Source organism: Sminthopsis crassicaudata, chromosome 2 (genome assembly GCF_048593235.1).
Source record: "Sminthopsis crassicaudata isolate SCR6 chromosome 2, ASM4859323v1, whole genome shotgun sequence".
Taxonomy (NCBI): domain Eukaryota; kingdom Metazoa; phylum Chordata; class Mammalia; order Dasyuromorphia; family Dasyuridae; genus Sminthopsis; species Sminthopsis crassicaudata.
This window is the reverse complement of record NC_133618.1, coordinates 158438908-158459500: the sequence shown is the minus strand read 5'-3', so window position 1 is coordinate 158459500 and position 20593 is coordinate 158438908. Positions and strand designations below refer to the sequence as shown.

Sequence of the window (20593 nt, the reverse complement as noted above, 5' to 3'; positions counted from 1 at the left end):
GCTCAGGGTTTGGCCAATCAGTACAAGCCACCAAATCCAAAGCTGCAAACCCTATCCTTACCCTGTAGTTCCTAGGTCCTGTATAACTGACTGTATGCATTTAAAGACACTTGTGAGAATCATTTGATATGGCTGAATTTTCTTCCTTTTCTCTAGTTTAGGAGTTTCATATCTCCTTTTTTTTTTAGTAGTAGTGTTTTAAAGAACAAAACAGTCCACGAGATTTTGCTACATTAGTTTTTAGCTATAGCGCATCAGAGTAACATGCCAATGAAGAAGTCCATATACCTAATACTGTCTTGAAGCCAACAAATCTTATCACATTTAGGTCTAATTGGGGACACTTTAATTCACAGATGGTTGACCTGCTAATGTGATTTGTCAGCACTGGTACCTAGAGGTGTGTGCTGACTGATTATCAACTCAATTTTGCTGAAAGGCATTTATTATGAAGGTGCAATATTTGCTTTTCTAAGTGAGATAATGAGCATTTCCATTTGCTACCCCAATAGTAAAAATGATTTTAATTCATTTGTACATAAAATTATTTTCTTAAAAAAAAATCAAATTGTTACAAAGCATATAAATTACCTCTAGTAAGAAGCAATTTTTTTTTTCTTTTGTAATTTCTGGTCATAAAAATTACAGATGAAATTAGCCCCTCCCTTTCTGTCACAGAAAATAAAGCATGAACTAGAATATGCTAGTGCCTATCCTGAAGCAAACTGCAGGGTCTTGGTCATAAGCTTCTGAAATTGGAATTTGTAATGGGAAGACTAGCCTACAGAATGCCCTGAAATACAGCAAGACAAGCTTGGGCCTTTGTAATATTATCATTAAGAAAGATGGGGGACTTTAATTTGGCCCTCTTATATGTCGATATGCATCATCATTACCTCTCTGAGAAAGCCAGCTATTTTACATGCTTTCATGATACCTGATGATTATATGTTCCTTAAATAGTTATCTCAGTGAAGTCTGGGCTAACTCCCTTAGCCTATTAGTCTGGTTCTTTTACATAGTTTAAAAAACAAAAACAATAAAAAGCAAAATGGCTGTTTGCCTTTGTATGAAGTGCAGAGTCCAAATATAACGAAATGGGCATGAGGTATTTGCTGGCATAATCAGGAAAAAACCTTGAGAATCTTGAAAATTCCTGGTACTGTCTGTGATAAGGAGCCAGAGAATACTTATATAAGTAGATCATTTTATAAAACAAAAACAATCTGAAGTATTTGAGTTTCCCCTTATGATCTTTGAAGTGTCCCTACTACCCCCCCATTTTTCAGGTTACACATATACTACTTTTTTTTTGGGGGGGGGCCGGTATATCTGTAGGAACTAGAAAAGAATTCTAATTCCTAAACTTTTTATGGGACACAATTCAATGGCCTGCAGAGCAATGGAATATAAGGTCTGAACCTAATTTCCTAAAAGTTACTACTTGGAAGTTTTCTGACTCCTGATCAACTAGGTTCACACACATTGTTAAAGGTCAGGTAAGGGCTTTAGGTTGACTCCACACACAACAGGTTCTACTTTTTTGCCTGAAGTTAGTGCCATACAAATAGTCAAAATGACTGTGTACATAAGAATAGATTAATCGTACATGTTGCTTATCTGCAGGCTTTCACAGCAACCCTAAAAAGAAAGGTGTCAGAAAGGTATTTCACATAGCAACTACATGAAAATATAAAGGGAAATGAATAGGAAAAAAAAAAGTAAGAGGAAGGGTTAATATCTCCATGATCCAATTTCTTCTGTGACCTTGAGCATTCATCACAATACCAGATGCCAGTCCTGCCTTGCTCACACTCATCTCACTGTCTCATCCTTCTGACTGGGTCTATGAAAAAGTTCAAAGTTGGCTAATAGGGATCTATACACTTTGGAAATAATCTTAAAAAATGTACTAGATGTCCCAAAAGTTTTAGTGCAGTCTGAAGCTTGAATAACTAGCTACTGAACTCAGTAGTTACTTAGTAGGTCTCTTAACATTAGCCAGTTAGAATAAAATAATGACTGGGGTCACAAAGTACAGTTATTTATTTCCTCAGAAGCTTGGTCAACTCCAGGCAATTCTTTTTGTGTTATTGGTCTCTCATCTGCAATAGTGCATCTCACATCTGGCACACAGTAGTCCTATAGAGGCTATTGTTGGCTTTTAATTTCCATGTCTAGTACAATACCTTGCTCAATATGTATTTGTGCCTTGCTTAAGAGATTGAAGAAATGTTATCTATGTGCTGAAATTCTTCTGTGGTTACGTTATGGTGAAAGGAATAATAAAGTTAAGATTTGCGGAATAAAGAGCAAAGTGCTTTTAGCAAATGAGACTCTACTATATGTCAGAACTCAAATCCTTCAAGAATGCTAATCAAATCCTAGTTACTGTTTTAATGACAATATCTGTATGAAAACAGATTTCAAGGTTTGAATAATGGACAAGTAATAAAGATCACAGATTCAAACTGCAGAACTTAAACTATCTGTTCAGCTAAGCAAATTCTGCTATAGTGAATACTGTCCTGTTCATCCTTTTCCATATAAAAATTACTGAATGAGGATTTGCTATAATTGCTAAAATTTGATTTGACCTGGATTCCTAGAAAGTGGAATCTTCAATGCTATATCTTTCAATTATGATCTGGTAGCTCTTCAGATGATTGTTAAAACTTATATAGTGCTAGTGGATACGTGGTGGGAAATTATATTTTGATAGGTAGTGAGGTGAGTGAATCAAACTGAAGTGAAATCACTTATTGGCCATGAGGAAAAGCCCTTGGGGCAAGTCAATTTTCTATGATGATGAAAGCTTTTTCAAACTAAAACACAAATCCTAAATTCAGACCGAATATTAATAAAACCAATACAACCAAAGACAATTCCATAAACAATATGCTTCAATAATCTGTTTTGTAACTTCCTATGACAGTTGTGCTTCTGCCTTAATAAATAAAAAAAAAAAAAAATACTTGAGTTACACAAAACCTGTTACCTGTGATACACATCAAAAGTCATGTAGGATTCCCTGTATTTCCTATTCCTAGTCTATACGCAAAAAACAAACAAGGGAGAGTGAAGTGAAACTTGTTTGGAGGTGAATTTTTCTTTTCTTCTTTGGAAGGTATTTATAGCACAAAATATCATCCTGTGAAGTACAGACAATCGTTGATATAATCCATTTTGAGTTAACTCAAAAAATTTTTTTGAGTTGAACCAGTTTCTGATGTACTTTAATTTGAAGATTTGCTGAGGGCACTTGCAGAACGGCGAAGTTTCCCAGAGCTTTTGAGTTTTGGGGCACGGGTTAGTGATGGAGATGTCTGACCAGCCAACTCTCCTCCAACAGAAACAGGAAGGTCAGCACTCACACTGGTGGTGAGACTATCTGCAAAAGAAGGAGAGAATGGACAAAGGAGCACAGTTAAAGGCCTCTTTTCTTCAATGGTCCGAGTGAAAAAAGATTGGGTTGATGGGAAATGGATGTGCAAGCTAGCTGCCTACTCATTCTAATGGGCATCAAGCATATTAGTATTTTCATTACCCTTAATCTTTGTTAAGTGTTTAAATGTATGGCAGGCATGTAACATGGAAATGCACCAAATCTGAGACGAGGACAACAGTTCAAATGTTGTATGACACCAGGAAGGTAACTTGGAATCTCTGTGCTTCAGTTTTTTTTCTAAAGCCCTACTCCAGCTCTAAATTCCATATTGCCCAATGTAGATATTTTACCCACAAGCCAAACTGGAGTATATAAAGAGGCAAGACTAGGCAATAATCCCCAAAGCCTCACATTTTATTGGTACTCCAAAGAGCCTCTAGAAACTTTATGCAAAGCTTTATGAATCCCTGATGGTGCCAATGGTATCCACAAATATTTACACATTGATATCTGACACATTAAGTTACAAATCAATTATTTCTCCAAGGTGGCTATGACTAGAAGCCAGAATTAAATAGCTTGTTTGAACCAGGACACAAGTGGGGATATAGCTATTTACCTCTGGAAAAAATGAATAAACTTAAAACCTGCCCATCTGCAGTTCTCAGCTTCTCCCAGGGACTTCTAATCACACTCAGAGGAATACAAGAATGTCTCTTGCAATAGAGGCAAGTTGTTGCTGCTGCAGACCAGCCTTCCCCAGGACAATTAAGTCAGCAAGAAGGCCATTTCATCAGCCTTTCTTGTGTCATCGCCTAGGTTTCCCAAAAGGAAAATGTTCAAAAGCTGTACTTCTATCAATTTATTAACATAACATGGCTTCTCTTCAGGGGTTTGCTTTTCAAGTTAGCGTTTCAGAGTGGTTTGATTCAGGCCATATCACAGAGGTTATTTTATACATAGCTTGTATCATTCCATTGGTCTAGCTTGAGACTGCCACTGGGCACTCTCAAAATTAGTCTTTCCAATAATCTCCAGTGTACCCAGAGCAAACTGAGACCACTGGTAGTAACTTCCTTCGTATGTACTGAAAATCAGTAGTTTAAAGGGAACCTCAAAAGGACCTGTGTTTTCTCTTATTTCTTCTGGGCCAAACCCAGACATTCAATAAAGTTGGTAAAGCACACAGAATGAGAGCTCTCTGTTTCCCTCCCACTAGTTTTGTCTTTGAAATCAGGCTGCCTATGACAAAGACAGGGAGCCATACTTTGTCATAGTAGTACAAAGAAGGATCATTAAAATGCATCTCCCCATCAAATGAGCATGCTAATGAAATGTACTAGCATTTAACTAAAAAAAAAAAAAAAAAAAAAAGCAAACCCCACCACAGATCCCAGCTATGACTCAGTTGTTAATTCCAGGCAATTTTGTATCCTGAAATACTTAATATATAACAAGCAATTATATGAGCAACTTCACATTATAAACCCGAATTATTTTTCACTTACCAGATGTATATTTTAGAGGGATGAGACAGGGGAAAAAAAAGGGAAAAGCATTCTTTTGCAAATAAATGTAAAATACGAGTTGGGAGTTTACAGAAGTAAACTGTGAAAAAGTAGACCTTTGTTAGTTCTGGATTAGGAGGAGAAACATTCTGATTTTTTTCCCCAGGGAGAAAGCAGGAGGGTAGCTCGCGTTCCTACAGCTAAGCAGAATGGCAGATGGTCAAAATAATACAAATTTTGCCAACTGGGCAAGCTCAAGCAATATTCATGCAAGCTCTTTAACAATAGGGCTCCTGTGCTTATGAGAAGCCATACAGTTCAAACAGGCAAAAGCATGTCCATAAAAGGATAAGCCACACCTCAGCACCCAGAATCACCCACAGCATTCCATGAGCCTTTAGAGTTTGGACATTCCATCAGTCAAAAACTTTCTTCTGGCAAGTCCTTAACTATGCAATCAACCTTGAAGCTCCCACTAAATCGTCTTGATTGATAGGGAGACAGCAGCTGCAGAATGAGCAAGCAATAACCACAAAAGATAAAGGCTTTCATACAAATATTATAATTCCACTTGCAAGCTGTCTGGCATGAACTCTAATGACTTGGCCATTTTCTTGCAATAGAAGCTTGGAGCTCTATTCAGATAATATATTTGACTGAGCCTACTTCATGACTTTGGTCAAAGTAAACTGGAGTACATACACATACATGTGGACAAATAAGTAAGTCTGTATGAAACTTGCACTGAAGGAGACTTAAAATCTGTTTTTAGGATTACAAATCACTTGATGACCAAATTTATGACAGTGTTTTCTCTCAATAGCCAACTTGAAGCCCTATTCAGGGGGAAAAAACAAATTCGGGCTTAATCCATCCCTAATAAAAGAATTTAAAAGTTCTGAAACGAGGTCAGCTTTTTGGAGTAAATTTTTGCTCTTCGGAAATACACTAAGTTAATTTTTAAAAGAGCTGCTTTCAACAAACCCAAATACCGAACTGAGCTGTCATTCAAATGATTATTCGATCTGATATAAACAAATGGATTGATTCTGTCATATTTATACAATATGGAATAAAGAACCAAGCAGCAGTCTACTAATTTTCTCCTCAGAAAGGTAGTTTTCACTTTGTTTTTAAAATTTCAAAGGCTTCATTCCATCTGGGAATCGGATCTCAAGGAGTTAATTCAGTACAGCAGCCCCCTCTGCCTAAACCCAGCCTACCAGAGAGAGTGTATCCAGCCAGGATGCTGCTTCCATTCGATCAGTACTTTGGAAACTGCCCAGACAAACAAGCAGAACCGAGAAGCTTGCAAAGGTCACACCTGGCGTGTGGCCGGTCTGCTCTCTGGGTCCTAAACCGCACCCCCTATCTCCAGGTTCACGGCACTCTGTGCTTCCCGGCCTTTGTTTCCTTTTCCTCCCCCAGCTGTTCCATTCAGCAGCCCAAGCTAGGCAATCTGCCCTCCCCAGAAAGAGAGGCATTTATTAAGCTGAGCTAACTCAAAGGGCCAGCACAGCACGTGCCGCTTCTTATCGGGCCCCATCTCAAGATCCTATTCCATGGTGCTTAGGCAACAAAAAAGTAAATGGACTTAACTCCCATTGGCTCCCCTGCAGCAATTCAAACAAAAGTGCAAGCAACAAAGACATTTTCCAGTATGGCAGGTGTTGGTGTCAGATTCCGCCTGAAGCAAACAGGAGCAAAAGAAAGACAAAGTATGCGTTTTCCGTTGTGGCTCAGACAAGCAGGGACTGGAGCCTGTCAGAGAGCAGCCAGGCAGCAGGGCTGTTAGTGCCGCTACTTAGTCAGGTGGGAATTGTCTGAGCTACTTGTTTCCAGCCTGGTGCTTGGAATGCACATTTTGGAGGGGAGGACCAAAGGCAGAGAAAGGGAGAGAGGGCCAGAAAAAAGAGAAGGATGGCCGTATTTCAGCTAAATACGAGCAACCAAGGAGACTGGTTAGTAGATCTGCTAAAGAGAGAGTTAGCACCGTGCACGGAGCAAACCTGCGCGCAGGATCAGGCTTACCTTGGTCAATTACGGTATTGAGACCTTTATATATTCTAATCTGAAGGGAAAGAACACAAAGTCAAATGAGTAGCGGTACAGCGTACCTCAACCTTATGTGAAGATTGTACACTGGGAACAAGCATTAATTCGTGAATCAGTTTGGGACTTCACCGCAAGTCGTGCTATAGCACGGTAAAATACTTTATACATACGTCATGAGGAAAACAGGACATTCTTAAAAAATCACTTTTCTCCATGTTTAATGGTATACCCCCATTTGTTTACATTTTAAAACGTTCACATTTAAAAGCTTTTGCTCAGAATCCAAGTTACCATATGAAAAAAGCCCCGGCCCAATGTCGTCAGATACAAAATGTCTAGAGTTTACAGTAAGAACTCAAATTTGAAGGTGGATTAAAAAGCTAATCAGTTACATAGCATCCAAGTATACAATTCTAAAGCAGCTTTTATTTGTAGGCCAAGGGCTCAAGGGATTTTATTTGATATACAGACCACAGTATGTTTATGAAGAAATTCACCAACCAATGTCACAATCTTAGAGTAAAGGAAATTGAAAGACCCACGATCAGTTTCCATCATACCACATAAGAGCAAGAAGAAGCGCTATTTGGAAGAAGAACCCTAAAGGCAAAGCTATTCTTTGATAAAAAAGCAACAAGATTATTTGTGACCATGCAGCAAAGAAAAGGCTAAATTTATATCATTTAAACATTTTTCTGATAAGTTTTTCTTTCTTCCACCACCAGTTTAAACTTATCCCTTGTAAACTCTCCATAGCAGGCATATTATCTTTTTGAAGAAGGCAAGGTTCCTCTTCCCTTCTCCCCCTCCACCCCCTTTTACTGTCTTCAGTGTCATTAGACTACAATCAAATCTGGACAAAGGACATTTATCAATGATGTGTGCCATTGTCTGCATTTGGCCACAGTTGTAAACTTGGATTTTCCTACTGACCCCATCTGTAAACGTTGGCACAGTGATCAGGGTCAGTCTCAAATACTGAAAAAAGCACTATGGTGATTTTAATAATAAGATTCCCCTAAACAAAGGTAGGGTTAGATTCCCAATAGTTTGTTGTACCCTATAATAAAAATGCAGTTATATAGTCCAAAATATTATGAAAAAGACATTTTCCTTTTAGAATGAAGCTGGACAACAAGGATATAGCAAGTTGTATCACCTGAGCTTTATTTCAAATATTAAAGTGCCACTGCTGTGGCTCAAGAAGGCCCTTTTGGAATTGGTGATAATACTGCTTCTTCTAAACCAATAATGGATACAATGAAATTTAATAGCTCTGGTTTTGGAGCATATTTTTGGTAGTAGTGAATATATCCCATGACAACAAGCAGTACTATATAATGCTTTAATGACTGCAAAACACTCAACTGATCCTCATGATGATGACTGTAGCAGGTAGGAACTATTAATGCTTCTACTTTACAAATGAGGAAACAGATACAGAAAAGTTAAGTGATTTGCCCAGGATCATACAACTAGTAGGTATCTGGAGCAGGATTCAAACTCCCAACTTCCTGACTCCAAGTCCTAGTAACTGTACCAATTAACTGCCTCCATGAGACCTTTAAGTTGAAATAATACTTAAACCTTTTATAAATGAAGTGCTAAGACTTTCACTTAGCAAGTCATACTAAGTCTTAGCTTCCTTTGCTTTTCTCTTTATTGTAGGATTTTCTAAATATTATCTCTTGACTGAAGACTTAAGTGGTGTTACTGCTACTGCAGATTTCCACCACTGGGGCAGCAGTACTGGCACCCCAGGCCTTTTGAAAGGTGTTGTGTTGATCTCTTTCCTCTATCTCAACTGTCTCAGTCCTGGCTATGCATACAGGATATGGTGGTAGAAACCAGGAAAACAGATGGTACAGCTAACAATAAAGGACTTCTTTGTAATTGCTGATGAGGAATGGTTTGTTCCTCTCCCCAGAATATTCCCCAGACACAGGCTGATGTGGTATGTATGTTGGACCAAAGAGAATGTCTCAATAACTGCCAATCTGTAGCTGAGTTAAGGAGATGCAGAGACAGCCATGTTTGGGGGTTGGTCCGAATTATTCCAGGGAGCTCAAGCATCACATGCCCTTAACATGAGATCAGAGGTGCCTTGAGGCTATGAATCAGTAGGCAAGACAAAATAGGTTATAAAGAAAGAAACAGTAAAAAGGACATTTGACTTAGAGTCAGAAGAGCTGATTTTATATCCAGGCTCCATCCAATACTTATGATCTCAGCGGCCTCAATTTTTTAAACTGTAAAATGGAGCTATTGATACTTGTAGTATTTTATCTAATTTCATATGAGAAGCTGTGAAGATGAGATGATGAATGCACTTTCTAAGTGCACAATACAATTAAAGAATATGCCTTTTTTTTAAAATCAGTAATTTATCAGAGTATTTGATTATTTGCAGGGATTTATAAATTAAAGTTATACACATAGCATCATATTAAGTAGGCAGATATGGATGGAAAGATGACATGCATTTAAGGACTAATGAGTGGTCAGAGAAACTATTTTAAAAGGTTTTTTGTCTTTTCTATAGGAGATGGTAAAGAGGTAGAATGGGGTCTTTGAGGTCTCTTGATTCTGAGATTCTGTAATCTGGACTCATTAGGGCTAATATTCCAGTTACCATGGAATAAACTAGCTCTACATTTGGATCCTGGATAATGAGATTTTCAGTCACACTATGATGAAACATAAGACCAGTTATTTACTTTTTTCCATCTGTCTCTTTACTTCCTACACATACTTGGGAACCATAACACAACAAAGTGCTTTTTACTTCATCTTTAGAGAGAATATCAACTGGCTCAAACAAGTGGCTAAAGAGCTGAACCATATGAAAGAAGTATCCTAGAAAGAAAGTAGCATCCTGGAGTTGTTTTCTGGAAATAACTTTTGTTATTCAAGCAGGCATGTAAGCTGAAAAATACAAAAAAGGAACATTTTATCCAATGTTAACTTTTACTAACAATTATATAGACTTTGGAGAACTTATCTTTATTTATTCATCTTATTCCTTTGAGAAAACATTGATAACAAAAGAATAAAGTATGTGGGTCCTCCTTACAGAGAGGTGATGGACTCAAAAGATGGAGACGTTATTCTGGATAAAGCCAAGGGGAAGACTTTGTTTAGTTTGACTCATGCATATTGGTTACAAGGTTTTTGTTTTCCTTTCTCTTTTAATGGTGGGAGAGTGGGAAGTTGGAAGGAGAGAAGATAGATTTTTGTTAACTGAAAATTTAAAAAGGTAATTGAAAATAAGGCATGTAGGGATCTAGTGGACATGAGCAGTTTTCAACAACAAATCAATTTACCAAGATGAGCACTAAGTACTGTACATCTAGACACTGTGCAAAGCAATAGGCCTACAATATAATAAAAAACAAAAATACTAGATATAAAACAGTAATCTTAGAGGGGTAAGGTTTAGAAAATAAGTATTTGAGAAAAACACCCTGGATTCTGAGAGCGCATATTTCAAAGGGTTCCCCCCCCCCAAAAAAAGACAGGTAATATTCCATAGACTAAAATTCTACAAAGGAAAGTAAAGAATTCTAAAAGATGAAAAGTGAGAGAGAACATTCCCAGCACAAGGTAGACAACTGACAAGACAGAAAAATGGAGCTCTGTATATGAGAAACATTAAGCAAATCATTATGGCCATGTAGCCAAATGATATATTAAAAAGGAAGGGTCCAAATTTTGAAGAACTTTAAATGCCAAAAGTAGGTTATATTTGACCCTAGAAATAAATAGGAGCCACTGGAGTTTACTGAGAGCAGGAATGAAATGTACTTTAGGAAAATCAATTTGACACCTGTGTGGAGGATACTCCTTACTATGTCTCCTAATTGAACACTCATTGCAAGACACTGATTAACTGGTTTAAGTTACTAAGGAGACAAAATCCATTTTGCACCTGGAGGTGGAAAAGAACAGCTGATTTGGCCATCAATGTAAGGAGAAATGCTAAATGAAGTAATGGAGAAAGGGAAAAAGAGCTGGAGATCAGAAAGCTCACTGGGGATGGTTGCCTGGACTATTCAGATCCCTTGGAATGGATCTGAGTGAGGGAACAGGTGCAGGTAGTTACTGGATTCAGCCCACAAACTCAACTCCAACATTTCCTATTGTATGGGTTGGCAACCTAAGACCCCTGGGAATTATCCAGATTTATTAACATTTCCAAATGGACTAAAGGCTCATCCCAGCATTTTCACTCCAGTAGCAGTGGCCATGTACTGGCCTTGGCTCAGGGCTTGGCTCCGTCTTTCTAAGGCTTGGTTCTTACCCCTGGTTTTCTGGTGTAGCTAGAAGCTAGGACAGCTGGACGAATGGGTAGATAACAAACTGTGGCTAGGAGAGCAAATTGGTGAAAGAATTATTTATTTGCTTCTCCACTATAAGTCATAGTGGTCTAGGACCAAATTTAGCTTGTCTGAGAGTCAGCTAATCCTGGATGGAGAAAATGATGAAATTTATTTCACTGGAAGTCAAGTCATCTGGTTTGTTGCATAATTATAAGGCTCCATCACAACTATGTGATCATAAATAGTTTCACCACTCTGGGGTGTCCAGGTGAAATACACAGCTAGAATCAGAAAGAAAGCATCTTGGTGAATTGGAAAGATCACTGGACTTAGAGCTTATAAAGTCCCTTGTTCTGCCAATCAGTAACCATGCAATCGTGGATGTGCCTGCGACTTAGTGTTTTAATTTATGATGATAATAGCTAGAATTTATATAATGTTTTCAAGTTTGAAAAGTACTTTACAAATATAATTTTGTTCTCAACAACTATTCTAGGAGGATCAGCCAGTAGAACTGATATGAACTATGTGGTAGGAAGTAGAATAAAAGGTAGCTACCAAAAAAGACTTTATATTTGATCTTCGAGAAAGACTTTGGAAAGAAAAAAAAAATTACAAGATTTGTCAGGTGGTTGGATTTATAGATTGAGTGAGCAGTCAGAAATGGCACTGAGGTTGCAGTGGCCTAAAAGAATTTGAAAAGAAAGTAGAAGAATAATTCTATTATTGATGGGTTGCATTTGAAATATCTAGAACACTTGAGTTTACCTGTAATTTGGTAGATTCTCATGAAAATCCTTAACAGACCTGAAAGAGGGACTGAGTAATTATAGAAAAATGATACTCTACGTTATGCTCAAAGTTACTATTATTTTTATGAATTGAAATGTTAATAACTGACCTTCCACTTGGACTCTGTAACAATGTTCTCAAAGTTGTGGATATTTTTTCTATTGTCTAGGAATACTACACATTTTAACTCCAAAGTGATTCTTTTAAAGAAAAATTTCATAATTCTGTCCAAAGCAAAATAGCTAATAACTTCTTGCTTTGTTTTAATGAAAATTTTATTCTTCAAAAGAATAAAAGTAAATTATTATTATTATTATTACTTTTTTTTTTTTTTTTTTTTGCTGAGCCATTTGGGGTTAAGTGACTTGCCAAGGGTCACATAGCCAAGAAGTGTTTAAAGTATTTAAAGCCAGGTTTGAACTTAGGTCCTCTTGATTTCAGGGCTGATGCTTTATTCACTACACCTACTAGCTGCCCTTAAAAGTAAAGTAAATTCTTTTGTGGATTTGATTCTCCCTAATGGGAAGGACTTGATTGTTGTTACAGAAATTGTGGAAATTCTGGAGTGGAAATGACTCTTCCCTCATAAGGAATGTGACAGAAAAAGGGTGAGAACTTGGAATGGTCTGAAAAACACCCTGGATTCTGAGAGCGCATATTTCAAAGGGTTCCAAAAAAAAAAAAAAAAAAAAAAAAAAGACAGGTAATATTCCACAGAAGACTAAAATTCTACCGAGGAAACCCCAAAGAGATGAGAGTATCTCAAAAATCTAAAGACCCAGAGGAAATAATCCAGATGAAAAGTAAAAACAAGAGTTCTCTGAAGAGACTAGTTTGTATGCATTAAGAACTCACAATCCAATTTAGATTTAAAAAAAAAAAAAAAAAAAAAAAAAGGTAAGAACAAATAATGTTAGTAGGAAATAGGAATAAGTAGCTTAAAGAACATAAAAGCATGTTATTTAAGGATATTGTCAGGTCTAATAGCTTAGAATGTGCTGAGGTTAGTGAAGGAATCTAAGGACAAACTCTTGTAGTTAAAAGAGAGTTGCTGGTTTTTGTTGTTTTTTTAAAGCTATGTTGGAAGAAAGCAGAGGATTAAAAAAAAAAAAAAAAAAGAAGAAGAAGAAGATGGTATCATAGCCCAGTATCAATGATAACTGACAATAGAAAGAAGGTAGGCCACACTTGGCTTCTGTTTTCTCTGCCAAGGAGATTGATCTTTGCATGAGAAAGAGCACAACTAAACTGGCTACTGGGGAGTTGATACCCAAAATTAGTAAATAGATAGGAGTGTACTTACCTATCCAGGATGAATGCAAGTTACCTAGTCCAGATAAACTAACATCAAAGGTTCTTAACTGTGAGTCACAAGCCCATAGGGAGTCATATAACTGACTCTGGGGGCCATGAAATTATGATTTGCTATCAGAAAATGTTTGATTTATATATATCTATATCTATTTTATATATTTATATATGCAGATCTGCATAAACACTTCTTGGGAGGGAAAGGGACCAGTATGTGCAAGAATGTTTGTGGCAGCTTTCTTTGTAGTGGCCAGAAAGTGGAAACTGAGTGGGATGCCCATCAATTGGAGAGTGGCTGAATAAATTATGGTATATGAATGTTGTAGAATATTATTGTTCTGTAAGAAATGACCAGCAGGATGATTTCAGAAAGGCCTGGAGAGACTTACATGAACTGATGCTGAGTGAAATGAGCAGGACCAGGAGATCATTATATACTTCAACAATAATACTATACAATGATCAATTCTGATGGACGTGGCCATCTTCAACAATGAGATGAAACAAATCAGTTCCAATAGAGCAGTAATGAAATGAACTAGCTACACTCAGAAAGAGAACTCTGGGAAATGAGTGTGAATCACTACATAGAATTCCCAATCCCTCTATTTTTGTCCACCTGCATTTTGGATTTCCTTCACAGATTAATTGTACACTATTTCAAAGTCTGATTCTTCTTGTGCAGCAAAATAAATGTATGGATATGTATACACATATTGTATTTAACATATACTTTAACATATTTAACATGTATTGGTCTACCTGCCGCCATCTGGGGAAGGGGGTGGGGAGGAAAGGAAAAATTGGAACAATTTCTGAGCCAGTGGGTGATGTTTGAAAGATAGGGGAGAGTATTAAGTACTGGAGAGCTGAAGAAAGATCAGCAATATCTCAGTTTTCAAAAAAAAGGAAAACAAAAAAACTATACACCAATTGAGTTTCCTCTACTCAATAAATCCTAGTGGCTCTTATAAAATCCTCTGGTTGATGTTTAAAGGTTTCCACCCTGGACTCTACCATGTCCTCTGAAACCCAGTGACACTGGCCTTCCTGCTGTCCTCCCATCTCCAGGCTCTCCCTCCTCATCACCTTTTGGCTGCCTTGGAGCCCTACTAAAATCCCATCTGCTCCAGGAATCCTTTCCGGATCTGGGAATGAGTGCCTCCCCTTGGTTGGTCATTTCTAATTTATCCCAACTATGCTTTGTTTGCACATTGTCTCATCCAATAGCCTGAGAGGTCCTTGAGAGTGTATGCTTTCTGTATCCTTGGGGCAGTGTCTGACAGGTAGCAGATGTCTAATAAATATTTACTGACTCACTGACATAATGACATGTTGTTTTCTTACTTCTCCTTACTTTGTTCTTATTACTTTATGTAAGGAAGCAAATTTCTCTGAATTCTCTATTTTTTGTCTTTACTTATGGTACAATAATATTCCAATCAAATAAAAACTTTTATTAAATGGTTGCTAAGTGCCAGTCTTCTCTAGGCAGAGAAGACACAAAGACAAAAGAGAAAAAGCCCTGCCCTTAAGATGTTTACAATATACTAGAGGGAACAACATATACATCTGAAAGTAAATACAAAATAAATGTAATTTTTGAGAGGGTTGAAAGCTAATGGTAGTTGAGGGAATCAGGAAAGGTCACATGCAGGGGATGGCATCTGAGCAGAGTGCTGAAGGAAGCTAGGGATTCAAAGACATGGAAAAGAGGAAATATGTTACATTAAATTCACATACATAGTTTATTCAGTCTTCCCCTCTATATTCTCACTTAATGATCTCATCAGCTCCCATGGGTTTCATGTCATCATGTCTATATAAATAATTCCCTTATGTGTTTACTTAGCTCTAGTTTCTCTTGAGTTCCAGTACCACATTATCAACTGTCTACTGGTCATTTTGAACTGCGTGTTCTAAAGGTATTTCAAATGCAACCCCCATCAATAACAGAATATTATTTCCTCTTGGTCCACTTCCACTCTCTTTTCAAAATCTTTTAGGACACTGCAACCTCAGTGCCATTTCTGACTGCTCACTTATTCAATCTACAAATCTAACCACCTGGCAAATCTTGTAATTTTTTTCTTTCCAAAGTCTTTCTTACATCAAGATCAAATATAAAGTCTTTTTTGGTAGCTACCTTTTAAGATTTTATCTTCTTTTTACATTCTTCTTCCTACCATGTAGTTCATATGCTCTACTGGCTGATCTTCTCACATCTCCTTCCATACCTTTGTACTGGCAATTCTCCATGTCAGGAATGCTTTCTCTCCTCACCACCTACTGAAGAATGGCTAAACAAATTATAGCACATGAATGTAATGAAATATTACTGTGTCTACTGGGCTTATATCCCAAAGAGATCTTAAAGGAGGGAAAGGGATGCACATGTGCAAAAATGTTTGGGGCAGTCCTTTTTGTAGTGGCTAGAAACTGGAAACTGAGTGGATGCCCATCAGTTGGAGAATGGTTGAAGAAATTGTGATTTATGAATGTTATGGAATATTAATTATTCTATAAGAAACAATCAGCAGGAGGATTTAAGAAAGGCCTAGAGAGACTTACATGAACTGATGCTGAGTGAAATAAGCAGAATCAGGAGATCATTGTACATGGCAACAACAAGACTATATGATGATGAATTCTGATGGATATGGCTCAACAATGAGAAGATTCAAATCAGTGCCAATTGTTCAGTGATGAAGAGAGCCAACACAGCCAGAGAGAAGACTGTGGGAACTGAGTGTGGATTACAACATAGCATTTTCACTTTCTGTTGATGTTCTGTTTGCATTTTGTTTTCCTTCTCAGGTTTTTTTTTTTCCCCCTTTCTAGATCTTATTTTCTTGTGCGGCAAGATAAGTGTATATTTTAACATATTTAACATGTATTGGGTTACTTGACAACTAAGGGAGGGAATGGAGGGAAGGAGGGAAAAATTTGGAACAAAGTTTTGCAAGGGTCATTGTTGAAAAATTACCCATGCATATGTGTTGTAAATAAAAAGCTTTAATAATAATTTAAAAAAAAAGGAAAAATAGGGGAAAAAAAGAAATATTACTATGTCATTAGAAAGGACAAAAATTTGCAGTTTCAGAAAAAGCTGGGGAGATACTTATGAACTGATGCCAAACAGAATTAGTAAAATACTGTATACCGTGACAACAAAATTATGAAGAAAAATAATTTTAGAAGATTCTAGAATTCTGATCAGTGTAATGATAAAACATGAGGGCAAATGACTGAAGACAAAAAACATCACCAACCCTTTGCCCACTGTAGAATGAGTCATATAGTTTTGGAAATGCTTAATAACAGGAATTGCTTTAACGAGACTATGGATAAGGATTTTATTTCTTCTTTTTAAAATTATTTAATTAGGGGTATAAGTGGTAAGGAGTGATAATGAATGTCAAAAGAAAGAAAGGGAAGAAAGAAAGGAAAGAAAGAGGGAAAGAGAGGAAGAGAGGGAGGTTTGAAAAACAGAAAGAAAAAATCTTGGCCATAAGCGCGCTAGAAATAGATGGAATAAATGAAGCAAGAGATAGAAAAATGAAATCAATGCTCATGAAGCTTAGTATATGGGTAATTATCAAAGGGCAAAACTAGCAATATGCACATTTCTTTTTTTTTTTGCCATACAGTAATTAATACAGATATCTCGTATTTAAAATTCTCTTTAAGCTATTAATTCCTTAATTGATTTTTTTATTAGATTTGTTTATGTCTAAAAGAGATACATGGAAATTCATAACTATTATTGCTATTTTCCCTGTAATTCCCTATAATTATCCTTCAAGTACTTAGATGTTATACAATTAGGTGAATATATGTCAAGTACAATTTTATTATCTGTGGAATCTTTAAGTGAAGTTTTCTACTTATCTCTTTTAACTACACTTTTTTGAATGTACATGAAGTATAATAAATTTTACTGGTGTTAAAATTTTTTTCTTAATACTGAATCTTTATGTTTTGAGAATGTTCTGACAACCACTATTTTCTGCTTTCTAATCCTTTCTGTAACATTCTTGCTAGTGTTTTCTCTTTTCCTCCTACTTCATTATTTATAAAGAAGAAAGGATAGGAAAAAGAAACTCCTCTTCCTCCTCCTCCTCCTTCACTAAGCTCAGACTCCAAATTTTGATGATTACATTTTTAAAAAAAATATTTGGAATCCCTATTTTATGATCCTCCATCAGAAATTAGACTTTGTTTTACTTGAAATTATTTCTTATTCTACTATGTGCCTTTCCTCTTGTGTTTAGATGATATTCTCTTTATACTTAGTTTTGTTGAGTTTAATTTGTATTTCTACATGAAGCTTTGAGCTTGTGTGAATTGTCATTTATATGCTTCAGATAAGAGTGCAGTCATTAGATGACTGCTCTTCCTATGATATTTGTTTGATCTTCTTTTCATGTGATACTGCTTTTCTCTCTTTAGTGCATTCTTTCCCCCTCACATTTTTTTCTCCTCTTAAAGGCACATACCTTGACCCTGCATTTGTCTTATCCCATTACCTTATTAATGTCTTATCTTATTATTTTATAATCTTTGAGGACATTAGGAATCCCTGTGAGCAGGGGTTTGTGGTTTTGTTTTTTGTAACATTAATGCTTAGCATGGACTAAGCCCATTGTAGGTGCTTAAGAAATGTTTTTTGACTTGTCTTTTCTGTTCCTATTAAAATTTAAGTAGCTGATAATTACTAGAGTCTTCAAATTGCTGAAACTCATTTTTCTTAGATTTCTCTCCACCCCAGTGTTTGTATTTCAAAGATTTTTTCTAGATCTGGTCTTTTCATCAGAAATGCCTGAAATTCCTTAGTTTCATTAAAGGAATATTTATCTCTCCCATTTTACCCCCGTCCCCAATTGCAATAGGATTATATTCAGTTATACAGGGCAAATTATTCTTGATTTTATGCCTTTATGTTGGAATAATGTATTCCACAATTTTCTTTCCTTTAAGTCATTTGCTGCCAAGACTTATATGATATTGACTAGTGTTGGTTCCTTTTGTAATTGATTGCTTATTTCCTGGCTACCTGTATTATTAATTATTATTAACATGGAAGCTCTAGATTTTGATTGAGACATCTGTGAGTATTTTTAATTTGTGGTTTCTTTTAGAAGCTGAAAAACAAGTTCTTTTAATTTTTTTTTCCTTCTGGTTCTAGTAAACTGAACATTTTTCTTTTATAAGTTCTTGAAATTTAGTTTTGAGACTTTTTTTGGGGGGGTTGGTCATACCTAGTATTGAGGTAATCCAATAATTCTTAAATTATCTTTCTTTGAAATATTTTCTATCTCAGTCATTTTAGACAGATGATACTCTAACTTCTTGTATTTTTTTTTCAATCTCATTTTTTCCCTAATCTTGCTATGGCATTTAATTGTTGCTTCATTCTATTTTTCAGGGAATCCAAGGTCTGACTAGGGTTTTCCATCTTCTTTTCTGTGCTAGTTATTCTCATTTTAGTTTTTGCTCCTGAGCTTTCATTTCATTTTAAAATCATTTTTTGATCTCTTTCTTCCTTTATTCCAGTCACTCTTTTATCCTTGTGGCCACCTATTTACTTATAGCTATATTCTGTCTTATTTTCTCACAATCTCCAATTATGAGTTGGTTCGGTTTCTGGTATGGCTCTCAAAGATCATTGATGATAAGGCCTCTTGCAGAACTCTCTTAATGATATTAATTAGCCCTGACTCCTGCTACAGTATCTCATTTTCCAAAGAATACATATTAGATCTAATCTTCCTGAGATCTATAGGGTCTACTTCTGTCACTGTTCTTGTTTTAAGAGGCCAGGGTACAGTATCTGACTTCAGGTCTCCATTACTGATGTGCATGATGGTTTCTGATTCCTCATTTGTTGCTCAGTGTAATGGTTGGCAAATCCAGATATAATTATGAGAGCCTGTGCTAATATTACTGGTGTACCTTCTTCCCTTACTTGATTAAGATTTGGCAATTGTTCCCCACCCCCAGTCCCCTTCTCTTTTCTCTCAAGTTTTAAAGTGAATAGAGGAGCTAATTTCTAATGTCTCTGTTTTCTTTATTATTTATATTGTTTTTTCTATGATTATACATCTGTTATCTAAATTGGGGCAAAAAAACCCCATCCCCCAAATAAAAATTTAGACCAATTATTTCCAATAAATATTAAATAACACTCTTCCAGAAACATATTAAAATTATACTAGAAAAACAGGGTTTGTTGGGCATTAGAAAAAACAGAAATAAAATATATTAATAATACAAAATCCCATTTCAATGATTAAAAAAGCTCTTGACAAAATATAACATGGTTTATGTTTTAAAAATAGAATAAATGGACTTTTCTATGTACAAGTAAGTAGAATTATTTATAATAGAGAAATACTGAAGTTTCTAGCAATTTTAGGAAAAAAGCGAGTATATCCATTGTCAAAACTAGTTTTGCACCTTACTGCAATAAGATGCAGAACCTGAGGAAATAAGTACAGGCAAAGTACAAATATAATTACACCTTTGCCCAAAGAACTCTAGAGATAACTAAAATTCAAATAATAACTTTGGTAAAGCAGCTAGATATCAAATAATTCAAAACATCAATTATTTTGTATATACTATAAACAAAACTAATAAGGAGACAAAGAAATTATATCCAAATGACTAAATAATATATAAAATATCTGGGAATCCAGTTACCAAGAAACACATAGGAATTATACAAATATGACTACAAAATAGTAATTAGAGAAATAAGGAGAGAGGAAATAGATATTTATTAAGTCCTCTTAGTTGGGCGATGATAACATAGTGAAAATTAACAATGCTATCTAAGTTCATCTACAGATGCAGTACCATACCATTAAACTACTGAATATTGACTACAGATGCTGTACCATACATTAAACTACTGAATATTTTTTTTTCTTTTGGCTGAGGCAATTGGGGTTAAGTGACTTGCCCAGGGTTACACACTACTAGGAAGTGTTAAGTGTTTGAGGCCACATTTGAACTCAGGTCCTCCTGACTTCAGGACTGGTGTACTATCCACTGTGTCACCTATCTGCCCCTGAATATTGACTTCTGGGGAATACAAAAATTAAGAAGAAATTCATCTGGAGAAGCAATGGTCTGGAATCTTATGGGAAATAATGAAAAAAAAGGTAAAAAAAGGATCCTTGTAGTATCAGACCCCAAACTATCCTATAAAATAA

General features: G+C 36.1%; 1 protein-coding gene across 1 annotated transcript in view; it reads right to left on the bottom strand.

Annotated features, from left to right (window-relative positions):
* Positions 1 to 3111: 3111 nt before the first annotated feature.
* RALGAPA2 (Ral GTPase activating protein catalytic subunit alpha 2) overlaps positions 3112 to 20593 on the bottom strand; it is a 387908-nt gene continuing 370426 nt past the window's right edge. Inside the window, 1 exon segment of the mRNA XM_074287744.1 lies at positions 3112 to 3391. Coding sequence (XP_074143845.1) covers positions 3237 to 3391 — 155 coding nt within the window. The 3' untranslated portion in view covers positions 3112 to 3236.